The sequence below is a fragment of the Podarcis raffonei genome, chromosome 13, assembly GCF_027172205.1.
Source record: "Podarcis raffonei isolate rPodRaf1 chromosome 13, rPodRaf1.pri, whole genome shotgun sequence".
Classification (NCBI taxonomy): Eukaryota; Metazoa; Chordata; class Lepidosauria; order Squamata; family Lacertidae; genus Podarcis; species Podarcis raffonei.
Window position 1 is genome coordinate 49,513,906 of NC_070614.1, and position 14,318 is coordinate 49,528,223.

Genomic DNA, 14,318 nt, shown 5'->3' on the forward strand with positions numbered 1-14,318 from the left:
TTGAATCGTGGCTTATAGAGAAGCTGCGTCTCCTCTACAAAGTAAACCATAGTGAATAATAATCTTTAAAAGCAAATTTGTACCCTACCTTTCCATCCAAAGACGTGACTGGCTGTATAAAATCCAAACACTTGTTATTTGAAGCGTTTTTAACTCTGTTCTTCGCCCAAAAAATGGCCCCCAGGTTGATTTATAAAGATCAGTAATACGACAGCCCCTGCCCCCAGGCTTGCGATCTTTAAAAGACATTGCATAAAAGGGGAAGGGAAGAAGAACAGGAAAAAAGCAAACCAAGACTAGTTCTTAGTTACAAATTCCTTTTTATTGGAAATGTCGCAGCAGGGATCATTCAGTTTGTAACGTAAGGGTTAATTTTGTTATCGGCAAGTCAGCTAGCGAAGAGGGGGTGCATAGCAAGCAGGCAGCGTGGCACGATGACTAGTACCGTATTTTTCGCCCCATAGGGCGCATCGGCCCATAGGGCGCACCTAGTTTTTTGGGGGGGAATAAAGAAAAAAATTTTATTTCCCCCCCAGGCACAAGGCTGGGGCGGGGGAAGCCCTAGCTTCCCCCGACCCCAGCCCCCAGAACAGGCTGCTATCCGCAAGCCGTGGGAGAGCTGTGCGATTTCGCACAGCTCTCCCACGGCTTGCAGAGAGCTGCGCGAAGCCCGAAGCCTGGGGAGCGCTGAGCTCAGCGCCCCCCAGGCTTCTGGGTGCAGGCAGCTCTCCCACGGCTTGCAGAGAGCCGCGCGAAGCCTGAAGCCTGGGGCGCGCTGAGCTCAGCGCACCCCAGGTTTCGGGGTGCAGGCAGCTCTCCGCAAGCGGTGGGAGAGCTGCGCGAAGCCGCACAGCTCTCCCACGGCTTGCGGACAGCTTCCTGAAGCCTGGAGAGCGAGAGGGGTCGGTGCGCACCGACCCCTCTCGCTCTCCAGGCTTCAGCGAAAGCCTGCATTCGCCCCATAGGACACACACACATTTCCCCTTCATTTTTGGAGGGGGGGAAGTGCGTCCTATAGGGCGAAAAATACGGTAAGTGGCACATGCTCTGATTGGCTGTGTAGTTCTGAGGGAGCCCTACCTCTGTATGTTTAGCTGAATGTCTCTCCTGTGTACAAGGCCTGAAGTCAGAAAAATGAAACTTCTTTTGCTTCTCCTCGAATTATGCAGTTTTCCTGAGGAAAGCATGATCAGGATCTCATTTCTCTCTGGATAACGCCTGCGTTATTTAAGTGGCTTTGCTCACACTTCTAGCAACCAGCTGGTGAGGAGAACCCAACATCACTGGTCTCAGAGGATAGAGCAGCTCTGCTTCCCGTCCCGGAATGACGGAAAACATTAAAGAAAGAAAAGAAACGGAAGAAATCGAAAAGCAAGACAGAACAGCAGATAAAACCCAGAACCCAACGAATCAAATGTATGGAACAGCTGCTGTAACAACTAAGTCTTCAAAAGGCATTTGAATACCAACAAGAAAGTTCTTTCTGGGGAGGCAAGCTCTAGCAGCGTTTGAACTGAAATCTGGGGCTGTTTCCAACATTTGCGATCCTTTGGAATGAATGGACATGACTCAGTTAATTACAGGGAGTCTACTCTTGAGTCCAGTTTAGTTGGATATAGCCCATACATTCCCATCTCATAGAACTGGACCACAAGAGTTTGATCAAATTTCTGGAGTCCAGTGTTTAAAAAAGGGGTGGGGTTCTAGCCCTGATGAAGGAAAATTGACCTTCGAATCGCCATCGAAAGCAGTTGTGGCCCTGCGGCAGATAGATAGCCACAGGCTCAGGGTGAGGTTCAGTCTAAAGGAAGCCCATTAAGATCCCATTGCTATTAGTTGGGGAGAATATGAAATGTGCTGAACTCCACTGGTGAAATCTGCAGAGCTGGCAAGCGATTGACTTTAGCTTATGGGCAGTTTGTCCTCAGTTCCACCATTTAAAAACAAAGGGTACCAAAGCAATTTTTGCTTTCTTCCTCGGATGTAAATTTGGAGTTTTGGGAATTTCTTTTGGCAATTGTGATTGGTTTCAGTGGGGAGCAAGTGTGTTCCAGCTCTTTTGATTCTCTTTTAGTGTAACGTTTCCCTCCTTGCCATTCCAGATATCTCTCATTATTTAATTCGTAACGTTCATATTTTGCCAGTTGGCCAATAATCTTGCCCTTGCCTCCCACCCCCCCCCAAAAAAAACTTTCCCTAAGAGGAATATTGGTTACATTCAAATCTCTGGACACCAAACCCCAAGTTATTTATTTTTAATGTTTGCAACACAATTTATAGTTACTTCTGATTATTGGCTTCCCTCCTTTTCAAGGTCCTATCCTTGCTCCCTCCTAACACTCTACTTTCCTCCCAGGTTTGGGGGGGAAGGCAAAACACCTCCTGCCCCCCCATTAAATGGCACCCCCAAATCCTTGACTTTCCTTGCCCACTTTCCCCCCCTGCCTCGATGCCCGCTGGAGAACCCTGCCTCCGAACCCCTCCTCTTCCTCCCCCACCATTGCACCGTCGGAATGTTAATTAGCATCCAGGATTTAATTAATTCAGCTGCCAATTAGTGCGGTGGCGGGGGGAGGGGTGCTGCAGACGGGGGGCACAGATGGTTGTTCCTGGGTTGGCACCGTGCCACTTTCAACGGCGGATAGGGTGGGCGCGACGAAAGCCCAAGGAATCGGGTGTTTTGTGTGTCCGTGTGTGTGTGTGTTTCGTCTCTTCTCCGGAAGGGACGCCAGGCTTGGTCATGCAAACACACACATACGCACAAGCCCTTGTATCTCTCTCTCCCCCCCCCCGCCGCCCCGCGTGGTTGGCATAACGGGCTGGCACCTGCACCACAGGACATAACTGGAAATGGGTGCTGGAAGGAGAGAGAGAGAGAGAAAGAAAAAAGAGGGGAGGAAGAGAAAGGGTGATAGGAAAAGAGGGGGGAAAGGATGAGAGTGTGGAGGACGAGGGTTTCGAAGGAGAGCGAGCGACAAGGGGAAGGGGGCAGAGAAGCAAGGGATGGATAGGACGAAAAAGCGAACGATAAGCGCAGGGATGGAAGGGGGAGGCAGAAGGATGGAGGTTGTGGGGGGGGGTGTGGAGAGGAAGGAGAGGAGGTGGTATATGCCAGCCCGATACCCGAAGCGATTCTGCATGGGGGAGGGGCGATGACAGCTGGCACAGAGCAGCCGCCCGCCCTGCCACCCTCCCTTCCCTCTGCGGCATTCGCTCCGCTCGCCAGCTTTAATGCCAACCGGGCAGGGGTGCTGGTGTGTAGGGCGGGTGGGGGGGAGGCTGAGTGTGAGATGCCAGGTTGGTGCATGATGACAGCGAAAGGGGGGGGGAGGACCAGGCAAGGCAGCAAGCAGCAGCTGGCAAGGCTGTGCCCGCAGGGAGATGGGAGGCAAGAGAGAGGGCCAGAGCGAACGGATTGGCACCAGGGTGGAGGCTGGCGCGCCGCGTGCAAATCTCTCTCTTTCTCTCTGAGATGTGTGCGAGGGTGTACGGCGCTTTTCGCGTGCTGGCACCGTGCCCCCCGGCTCCGCTCTCTCCGTTTGGCAGCAGCTGGCAGGTGGCGAGGTGTGGGGAGGCATGGAAGGGGCAGGAGGAAGCCGAAGGAAGGGAGAGGAGATGGAGCCGGGTGGGTGCTTTGGTGACGGGCATCTAGGTTGGACCCGGGCGGAGCTGCGGGCATTTGGGATGAGAAACCGGGATTGACACTAGAATAGGATCAGAGAGAGAGAAAGAGAGAGAGAGAGAGAGAGAGAGAGAGAGAGAGAGAGAGAGAGAGAGAGAGAGAGAGAAACAGACGTGGAAATAAAAGCCTGGGCAACTGTGGGGGCGGGTGCAACTTGGGGGGTGCCATTTGGGGAAGAGGAAGGGCAGCTACCAGATCGTGCCGCGGGCATTATTGGCACCCAGATCAGTTCTGTATTAAACGTCTCTTCCTCTCTCTCTCTGTCTGTCTCTCCTCACCCAGCCCCTCTCCCTCTTTTCAGACTGGCACACCTGTGACCATCTGAAGTTGGCACCGAGTCAAAGCCGGTTGGGGCTGGCATCACCCGCACTGGCACGTGAACAGAGTCGCTGATCTTGGCACTGCGGCAAACGGCGGGGAAGGAGAGGAGAATGATAAGTCGCTGCCATCCCTGCTGCCTGGGCACAGCCTCGTCGCGGCAGGCGGAGACCCTGGCGGGGCACGGAAGGACGTGGCGCACGGGGAATGGGGCAGACCGAGCGGCGTTTGGTCGGGTAGACATCTTCCTTTCTCCTGCTCCTTTCCATCTATCTGTCTGTTTTCTCTTTCTCAGTCATATCGATCTGCCGCCGTTGAACGGATGTCTGCAGGTCAAGACCAGGAGCTCAGAAGATCTTCAGTCTTCAGCCAACCTTCTTCGTGGACCAACAAGGTATAGACTTGAAATTTCTTCTCCTGCATCTCCAGGAATAGGAGTTGTGGGTTCTCTGGCAGCAGTTTTGGGAGAGGGGGTTGCTGACGTGACAAATGTTTGCATTTTATGTTGGGTGGGGCATCTCATAGGATGAGTATGGTGGTTATCCAACTACCCATAGCGAGAGGATGAGCGAACGGTTTGTTCAGATTGGTGGAATGGGAGGCCGATGGAAGCCACCTTGGCTGCTCAACATAGTTTTGATGTTTTTGGTTGTTGGGTCGTGGTTTGGCTACAAACGGTTCCATAGAAACAGTCAGCCCTTATCGGCGGAATGAAGTGTTAAAAAACCGGAATTATGAACCTTAATTTTTGAAGAAATTTGTTGTGGTTTTCAGAGTTTGCCTTCTTAAAGATCCGTATAAAAACAGTTTTGTTTTCAGGATGCTCCTGTTTCAATTTTTGCCCCCCACTTCTAGTGGGGCTCAGGGGGGAAACTGTTTACTTTTACCCCTGCTGTAACGCTAGCACAAATTAAAATGTATATTGGGGGCGAGGGGAGAAAGAGAGAACTTCCAAGACCTTTGTGGCTAAAGAAAAAATATATATCTCTTAAAATATTCCTCCTCATTTTAAATATTTTTAATTAACATTTTTTTAAAAGTGGAGCTGACAACCTATAATTTTCCAGGTGGTTTAGAGGGAGGAGAACATCCAAACCAATTAAGAACTTTTTTTGATGAAGATAATGGCCTTGTGCTAATCATTAATATGACCAGTGCACAGTCAAATGTGTCCCATTAAAATCAACTAGAAACCAGCATCCCAAGAACTGGGTGGTTAATTCATATCAATTTGTGAAATTCAGCCCTTCTCCCCGTTTCTTGTTAGCTCCTTCTTTGTTCCCTATTTTCTCTTCTGTTTTGCTGAAGCTTCTTTCTCTTCACCCAACTTCTCGCTGTGTTTCTGTTCTGTTTTGTTTGGTTTTTGGGCTTTTTACCTGTTTCTTCATCCACCTTACCTCTGGGCTTCTGGGCTTCTTTACTTTCCATAATATCTTCCTTATCCTCAGACCAAAGGTCGTTGTGAGGCTTAAATTCCAGCCAAACTCCTAGTTTTTCCTTCTCTCACAGAAATTCGGACCTACAAACATTCCAATAGCTTTGTCCCCATAGAACCTGGAGCACCTGAAAGCATTCTGTGTCATCACAGAAGCTCAGCCAATCACTGCTGGAGGCTTCAGCAGCACACCTACTGTGCAATATAGATACAAGCCAATTTATTGGTGGATTCTTATTGGTTCGGAGTTTATCTAAGATGTGTTGCTTGAGTTGAGGGGTAGTCATAGATGACTTACAAACCAAAGATGCCTGCCCAGACAGCTCTGATTAAAATCTGATTAAAACCCCACGTTTTAATCTGTGATTAATAAATTACTTGATTAATCATGTCTATCAAGTCTTCAGCCCTAATAAACTCTAAGAGACAATTTTCATCAAGGAGAATTATTTTCAATTTCCAAAAGCTTTAAAGCGAAACACGTTATAATTGTCCAGACGCAGAGAGTGCGTGGAGAGGACCCCTTTTCCGGTCTGATCCTGTGCCCTTTTAGAACTTCAGTTTTTCCCCTGCCCCTTTCCTGCTTCCTAATCACTCCCTTCATCAGAGTGCCAGGTGGAAAATGCTACCCCACGCCAATTCCGGGGGTTTTGTGTGTGTAAAAAGAATTATTTTAACTCAATTTAAATTACAAAATAAAATCCCTCAAGCCCCAATATTCATTTTGACCTAGGAAGTCTTTAATCATTAGGATCCTACGTACCCCAAAGACTGCCTCCTCTCCTTTCCCCCAACTTTTTCTTAAAGATCAGCCGGAGGCAGCCTCTTCCTTGCTTTGCCCCAATGCCAGATTCAGCCATCTTGGACGCAGAGCAGGATGGAGAATGTGAACTCCAACTCCCATCAGCCCCAGCAAGCATGGCCAATGGGCAAGGCTGATGGGAGTTGTAGTCCGACCACATCTGGAGAGCCAATGGTTGATTATCCCAAATACAGACAGAGGTGTTTAGGGCGGGTGAGTTGCAAGAGCAGAGCTTCCTTCCCTTGAAGGGCAATCATTTTTACCCAGAAGTAAGTCCCATCGACCTCACTATGGCTCTTTTCTGTAATAAATCTGCTTAGGGTCTCCGCCTCACAGATCCATTAAAGTCTGACCCGGAATGTCTTCCAGAAGGAATAATGCCTATTTATTTTATCTGAAGCATCTTTAGCCTTCCCTTTGGCTGGAAAAGGATTCCAGAGCAGTTTACAAAGATCAGTGAATTTCTTATTTTAAAATATATATATATCTGGCTTTTCACTCGAATGTGTCCCGAGGCGTCTTGCAGTGTACAAACGAGACGCTAACGCCAAATGTAATAACAATAATAAAAAGAAAGTCTAAAATACTTGTTTATATTAGGACAGGTCCACTCTGTTGACAAATAATTATAAAGAGAAGCCACCGACATACCCAGGAACCCTTCAAATTAAGGACCAAGTGTCTGGTTTTGCCTGGCGCCTAAAAGCAAGCCATGATTTTTTTAGTTACAAAATTCTTATAATGACCTGATGGCCTGGAAACAGCCGAACTCTGGCTTGTTTTCTGTAACTATGGTTAAGTGTCATGTCTGAATGCCCAGCTAGACCATCGCTTAAAAGGATCGCCCACCAACCCGGATTGTGAAACTGGTTTGCAGTGGGCTTCCAAAGTATGGTTTGCATGGTTGAGCATTCCAGCAAACCACAGTACATATGGTTTCTAGGCAATAAGCCGGTTTCTCGCTGATATCTCCATGTGCCCATCATCGCAGGCTGTTGCTTAGTTTAGTAACCTAGTTTTGCTGTGCATTTGAGATAGCAGCGTTCGTTTAAGGCCACAAACCATAGTTAGCACGAACTGCAATCGTTGTTCCTGCCTTGGTTCCTTGTTTGGTAGCTAGAGTTAAGAACTATGCATGTTTTTAAGCTTTTTGTATGATGGGCGCGAGGCTGGCTGGTTCACAAATCTGCCTGGCTCGAACACCTCAACACATCGGGCCTTTTCTTTGCAGTTGTGATTCAGCGATGGCTGTTTTCGTGGCATTTTGGTTTCCTTCTGGGTAGAGTTAACCTTCCTCGAGTCCTTTGGAAAGGCTGGACTGGAAAGGCAACTTGCCAGCCAACTGAACAAATACTGCCAAATTAGTGCAGAAATAGATCTTGTCACGCTTTGAGCCTATGTAAATGGGACTGAGGAACTTGCCCTCTTAATCTGGGCTGGAGTTCTGTTTCCTTTCTTTCCTGAGCATGGGAACTGCATGGTAGTAGGTTTTCGACAGCCGAAGTAAATTCTTTGCGAATCTCAGGACCGGCACAGAGCTGCTTTGCATGTGCCGCTAAACCGAACTGTAGCTTAGCATTAAGGAGGATATTGACAAGGGGGAAACGTGTGCTGGAAGACGGAGACCAGGATTATAAAGGTCTTTAGGAGGAACGGTTGAGGTAGTTGGGTGCCTGTAGAAGAGAAGACAGAGCCGCTATGAGAGCCATCTTCTTCAAATACCTGAGAGAGCCAGTGTGGTATAGTGGTTAAGAGCGGTGGACTCGTAATCTGGTGAACCGGGTTCGATTCCCCGCTCCTCCACCTGCAGCTGCTGCAACTTCTCTGAAGTCTCTCAGCCCCACTCACCTCACAGAGTGTTTGTTGTGGGGGAGGAAGGGAAAGGAGAATGTTGGCCGATTTAAGACTCCTTAAAGGGAGTGAAAAGCGGGATATCAAATCCAAACTCTTCTTCTTCTTGAGGGGCTGCCCCATGGAAGATGGGGGCAAGCTTGTCTCCTGCTGCTGCAGAGGGTAGGAGTCGAGCCAGTTTGATTCAAATCACAAGAAAGGAGATTCCCACCAGATTTAGGAAGAACTTTTTGACCAGAAGAGCAATTCATGGTGGAACATGCGACCTCGGAAGGTGGCAGAGGTTGGATGGTCAGGGATTGTTTAGTTGTGGTTCTTGCTTTGTGGGGGTTCAAAATAAACCACAAGCCTGGGTTCAGGTGGCACGTTGAGCCAAACCATGGTTTAGCTCTCAGCAGCAGCACGGTGGCTGCAATTTCCACTTTTAACATTTATAGCTTAAACATAATTTCATGTTGGGGATGGGGGATCTCCTTTTGAGAGAAGGTGGCAAGTAGAAGTCTGGTTATGGTACTTTCTCTTAAGAGACATTTTGCTTTCTTCATATTTATATACCTACTTAATTTATGCAGTCATACCTCGTGTTGCATTTGCTTCAGGTTGAGCGTTTTCAGGTTGCGTCCCGCGGCGACCTGGAAGTACCGGACAGGGTTACTTCCGGGTTTCACCGCTTGCGCATGCGCAGACACTCAAAATGACGTTAGGCACATGTGCAGAAGCGGTGAATCGCGACCCGCGCAGACGCGGGTTGCGTTCTGCTCATGTTGCGAACAGGGCTCCAGAACGGATCCCTTTTGCAACCAGAGGTACCACTGTGTAGTGTTCCCATAGCAGAAGTACTCTAGGAAGCCAGTGTGGTGTAGTGGTCAGAGTGTCGGACTAGGACCTGGGAGATCAGGGTTCAAATCCCCACTCAGTCATGCCGTTCACTGGGTGACCTTGGGCCAGTCACAGTCCCATGTACCGCTTGGAGGAAAACGTGGGATATAAACCCAATAAATAAGCTTTCCCCAGAAGACTACAGTTCCCATGATTCTTTGGTGGTGGAGAAACACTCAAGAGTTGAGCAGGCTTCAAAATGTTGCAGGTCTATAGCACGGGTGTAGTTTTTTGGGTTACCAGTATGATATTTCAATGCAGAGCATGTCATACATTTGGGGCAGAGAGCTGATGGGTGTCACTCGCCTTGTTCTCATCCATGGTGTTTGTGTGTATACAGATCTAGGTAGATGTATATATTTTGCAGCAAAAGAGCACCGATGAGTCTGTTGATTTGGTGGTGCTGAATTTAATCAGCCCACGGTAAGTAGCAAAATATTTTTGCTAATCAATGCAGATAATGGTTTTTGAATATCCTCGTGAGGTGAGATGATTCAAGAGAGGAGCCATTGTTCAGGAACCTGAGAGAAATTAGCGGAATATTTTTGCTAATCAATGCAGATGATGGTTTTCAAATATTGTCGTAATGCGAGATGCATCAGGAGATGAGAGCCAGAGTTTAGCCCCAGAACCTGTTTATTGTGTCAGAGATTGAGCACACTGAAACTAACAGCAGTGTGAATGTCACCAGGCCACTTGCAGAAATATCCATGGTGGACTGTACCACTCGGACTACAGATGGGGGAATCATCTGTTTGAATGCTTTCCCCATTGTGGGGGGAAAATATTGCAAGCAAAAGAGAGGGTTAGATTAGAATGCTTCCCCCCTGACGTGCTCATTGTATCATGATGCCAGCGAGTTCTTAGAGTCAGCGCTCCCTCCTTTGCCCAGACCGCAAACAGATGCGTTATTATTATTTGTTTCTTTAGCTTTTTGATTCCAGCAGAAACCCGTTTCTAAGCTTCACACCCCCAACGCCCCACTACAGTCATGAGGGCTAGAATCATCTTTTAAAAATCAAGCAGTGATTGATCCTCTGAAACCAAAACATTTATGTTAGAGGCTAATCTTTGCCACAAACCCCAAACAGTATTTTTGTGGGGGTCAGTGCTGCTTTATTAATAGTCTTGTGTGTGTGTGTGTGTTTTCATTTATTATGTGCGGGTCTGTTTTCAGTCCTGTTTGAACTCAATAAATACCGTATTTTTCGCTCTATAAGACGCACCAGACCACAAGACGCACCTAGTTTTTGGAGGAGGAAAACAAGAAAAAAAAATATTCTGAATCTCAGGAGCCAGAACAGCAAGAGGGATCGCTGCGCAGCAAAATCAGCGATCCCTCTTGCTGTTCTGGCTTCTGTGATAGCTGCGCAGCCTGCATTCGCTCCATAAGACACACACACATTTCCCCTTACTTTTTAGGAGGGAAAAAGTGAGTCTTATAGAGCAAAAAATACAGTAATTGGCGTGTGATAGTGAAAGGCAGGCATTGGGTCAGGCCTAGCAGACGTAGGGAGATTGTGGAGAGATCTTGAAGCTGAGATTCTGGCGCTGGTTGGGACTGTGCATAGGATCACTTGGCAGAGTTTGATTCTGTTTCCCACCATCAGAATTAATTAATTATATTATTATTATTATTATTATTATTATTATTATTATTATTATTATTTTCACCCTCCACCCTAAGGTCCCAGGGTGAGTTACAATTAAAAAGCAATATGAAAAACAGTTTGAAACAACCCACCATTATAGAAATAAGGTGGGTCTGAGAATTACGCACTTTTGAGTGCCGAAAGCTAGGATAAAGGAGTGCATCTGCATCATTTGCCAAAAGCCATACAATGAGGGTGCCAGGTACACCTCTCTGAGGGAGTCCCACAACTTAGGGGCTGCCACAGAGAAGGCCCTGTCCTGGGCTGCCACCCCCCAGAGCTTCTGAAGGCACAGGAACAAGAAAGAGGGCTGCCCCTCTTTGCCAATCTAAACACCTGAGAGGGTCTGTAGCGAAGGAGACTGTCTTTCAGGTATTCAGGGCCCGTGTCGTTTACGGCTTTAAACACCAACGTGAGCACGGTGAATTGGGCCCAGGGGCTTTTGAGATCTACACGGAAGCCCAGCCACTAATGTGGCCACTGCAGTTTGCACCAGTTGAAGTTGCCATGTTGTCTTCCAAGGGCAGCCCCACATAGGAACAGTGGGGCTGGTGGCAGCGCAGGAGCCTCTTGCACAAAGCCAATGGGCAGGTGGGAGCTGTGTGGGGCAGGCAGGCAATGAGTTTTGAGTTTTGTAGGCTGGTCCAAGAGATGGGGAGGGCATAGGGGCCAGGTTTTTACCAGCCAGGTGGGAGCAAAGTAGGAGCTGGCCGGGGCTGAATTGATCGGTTAAATCTGAGCTCTTATTACACGAAGGGTGATGTTGACCCAACAATATAGCATTATCCCAGGATCCCTGAAGGTAGAAATTAATCTTAACATGTCTTCTGTTGAGGGCTGTCTGCTTTCTATATTTTGTACTCACAGCAACCCTGTGAGGTAGGTGCAGCTGAGGAAGTGTGAATTGCCCAACATCGCCCAGTGAGCTTCATGTTTGGAAAGGGATTTGAACCCAAGTCTCCCTGACCTGCACCCAATATCCCACCCAATGCACTATGCTGGCCTTTTGTGGGCCCGGATGGGGTATGGCGTATGTGGGTCTGCCCTATGGAATATGGGGTGGTGAGTCAGGTTCTGTATAGCTTGAATAGGATCTACAGTAGGGATGGGGAATTTTGATCTGAGCAATCTTTAGGGGGCCATGTGCCAGTGACTTGGCAGGGCCAGAGGGAAAAGTGAGGGGGGACCAATAATTTTTTATTTTACGGTAAACTGGTTTCTACATACTTTGCCTCCCCGCCCTTGGAAAAATTCCCATGGTCTTTGCCCCCTTCCCTCACCCCACTCCAGGGCCCTTTGCTCTGCCCTTATGTCAAAAGACTACAAATAGTCTTCTATCAATGTCTCCAAGATGGCGCCCGTTGCCGTGGCAGCAGAAACAGGGAACCAAGCCCTGGTTCCCGCGGCTTCAGAAACACAGGCCAAAGATGGCAGGCTACCTTCTCCTTCTCCCCCCACCCCACCCCTCAGACGTTTAGGGTTGGCAGAGAAGAGGGCGGGGGTGGAGACAGATCTGGAAATGCGTGCGAATTCTGCCACCATTACAGAACAATAGATGGGGAGTTGATTGATCAAGGACACAGCCCCAAATAGATGTCAGAGAAGTAGTGCGCTTGCACCTCATATCCCAAGCCTTTAAAAATGGATCAGCCCACATTTTACGCCGGTATTTATGCTCTGTTGCACATAAAATATTCCCTTTGCCCTTGACAAAGATTTTCCAGCATGCAGCCTGTTAGCAGGTGATAACGCTCCTCTCCCATGCTGTGAAAATCTTTCCCCTCCCTGATTCCCAGATACCAAGCACAAACACCAACATGGTGGAGCATCTTTTCCACGTGCCAAAGATCCTGGGTTCAATTTCTGTCACTTCCAGGCAGGGCTGGGAGAAACCCATGGGCTTCCTCCATGGGGTGGCACCCAGCTTCTTGAAATTGTTGTCTTATTATATCATTTTATTTTCTAACCATCCTGGGCACCGTTCACTCCTATGAGACAAAACAGAACGGACCCCCCTTGAGGATTTTTTTTGGGGGGGAATCTCGTCTGCTATCTGCACAGCCTCTTTCTGACTTCCATTCCTTGGTCACACTCTAGTGTGACCGAATTTTGGAAAAAACCATGGTGTTTGGAAGACAGCATAGCTAGGAGAGGGCAGCGGTCTTGCCTGATGCCAGAGACCTTGTTTAATTTTCGAAAGTCTGCCCTGCTTTTCGTCCAACAGAAAACTCTCAAGAGCACCTGACGGTATGGAAATGAAAAACAAATCAGAATAATATCTTAATGGTGCGCTTAGTTTAAACCTGTAGCTGGTTTGGATTTCTTTGTAGGATTTTCTCCTCCAAATCGACCTTACAAATTTCAGAATATTTGGATCGCCTGCTAAGAAACTGGTGCCGGTTGGAAAACAATATTGCTTTTCTTTCCATGCACATTTCTTGCTAATCAAAATTGTTTTAGAACATTTTTGCATTAAATCACAGGGTTTGAGATTTTATTTGGGTTTGCACCCATTATTAGCAGGGTGGCGGAGAGGCAGATAACAGTCAGTGCTAAAGTATCAGGCACAGAGCCGGTAAGTGACCCAGACTCATTTTCTTTTTTTTAAAAAAAAGTATCTAGCCCATCTATAAAGAAAGTTATGAAGCAAATGTACAATTGTTCTTATAAGCATTTTCTATTAGATGAGCCAGCCTGGTTGCTCCCGCCTTTTGGTTTTTAGCCAATGAGTGAAGTCATAGCTGTGATTGACAAGGGAGCTGTTTGGACACCCGGCCAGAGAAATCCCCAGAGTCTCAAAGAGCTGCCAATTTCCTTCTTCTGTCTCAATTTTCTCATCCTTTAGGATCTCCACAATTTCCCCTTTCCCTGCAGAAACTAGGATGTGTGTTTCCTGTGGTGGGTTTGTCTGAGCTGTTTCCTGCAAATACTCTATACACAGTGAGTCCAGGCGGATGTTAAAGGAATTCCCCCCACCTTCAGATGGCAATGCAATGTAATAATAATAATAATAATAATAATAATAATAATAATAATAATAACCTGCAAAGAAAGAGGCTTCGGCATAAACACCCAGCAATAAGAATTCACTGTATAGGCAATTTGCAGTATAGTGGTATACGTAAGAAGGGATTACCTATGTGCTTAATAGGTCTTAATCCCAGGTAACTGGATACAGGACTAGGTTTTGGCTTAGGGTTGTGGCATTGAGAGAAAGCCAGCCATTAACAGCTGTGTGGCAGGCAGAAATTAAGCAGGTTCAGCTGTTTCTAGTTTGGAAATACAATTTTTTGGGGGGAAGAGTGGTGCGTTCGAATTCTGCCGGTCGGGAATGACACAAAGCAGACGCAAACGTCATGCAAATCTGTGCCCTCTTTTTCAAGTGTGTTGGAGGACCCAGAAAAAAACCAGAAAACCTTATTGTGGCCTTCCTGTACCACAGGACTTCAAATCTTTAGTGCGCCCGTTTTGTGGCACTGCTTTCCCAAGGCATATGGCTGATCAGTTCCCGAGTAAAACATAAGCAGCTAAGTCCTGCATCCACCTTGTTAATAAGGGAGGGATGGTGATACTGCTTTTGTTTTAATTATCTACTTGTGTTTTTATCTTGTATTTTATTCGGTGAACCTGCCCTGAGATCTTGTGACGAAGGTCGCTATATAGATTTAATAAATAATAACAACCCACAATCAATAGCAC

At 47.4% G+C, this 14,318-nt stretch overlaps 1 protein-coding gene across 2 annotated transcripts in view; it reads left to right on the plus strand.

Annotated features, from left to right (window-relative positions):
- Positions 1-3,315: 3,315 nt before the first annotated feature.
- The window catches only part of THTPA (thiamine triphosphatase), a 54,030-nt gene continuing 43,027 nt past the window's right edge, over positions 3,316-14,318 (plus strand). Inside the window, exons 1-2 of one of the 2 annotated variants that reach the window (XM_053362916.1) lie at positions 3,316-3,625; positions 3,965-4,394. In XM_053362916.1, coding sequence (XP_053218891.1) covers positions 4,114-4,394 — 281 coding nt within the window. In that variant the 5' untranslated portion in view covers positions 3,316-3,625; positions 3,965-4,113. Of the gene's footprint in view, positions 3,626-3,852; positions 4,395-14,318 lie in introns of those variants that run through there. The other variant, XM_053362915.1, reaches the window with a different exon arrangement.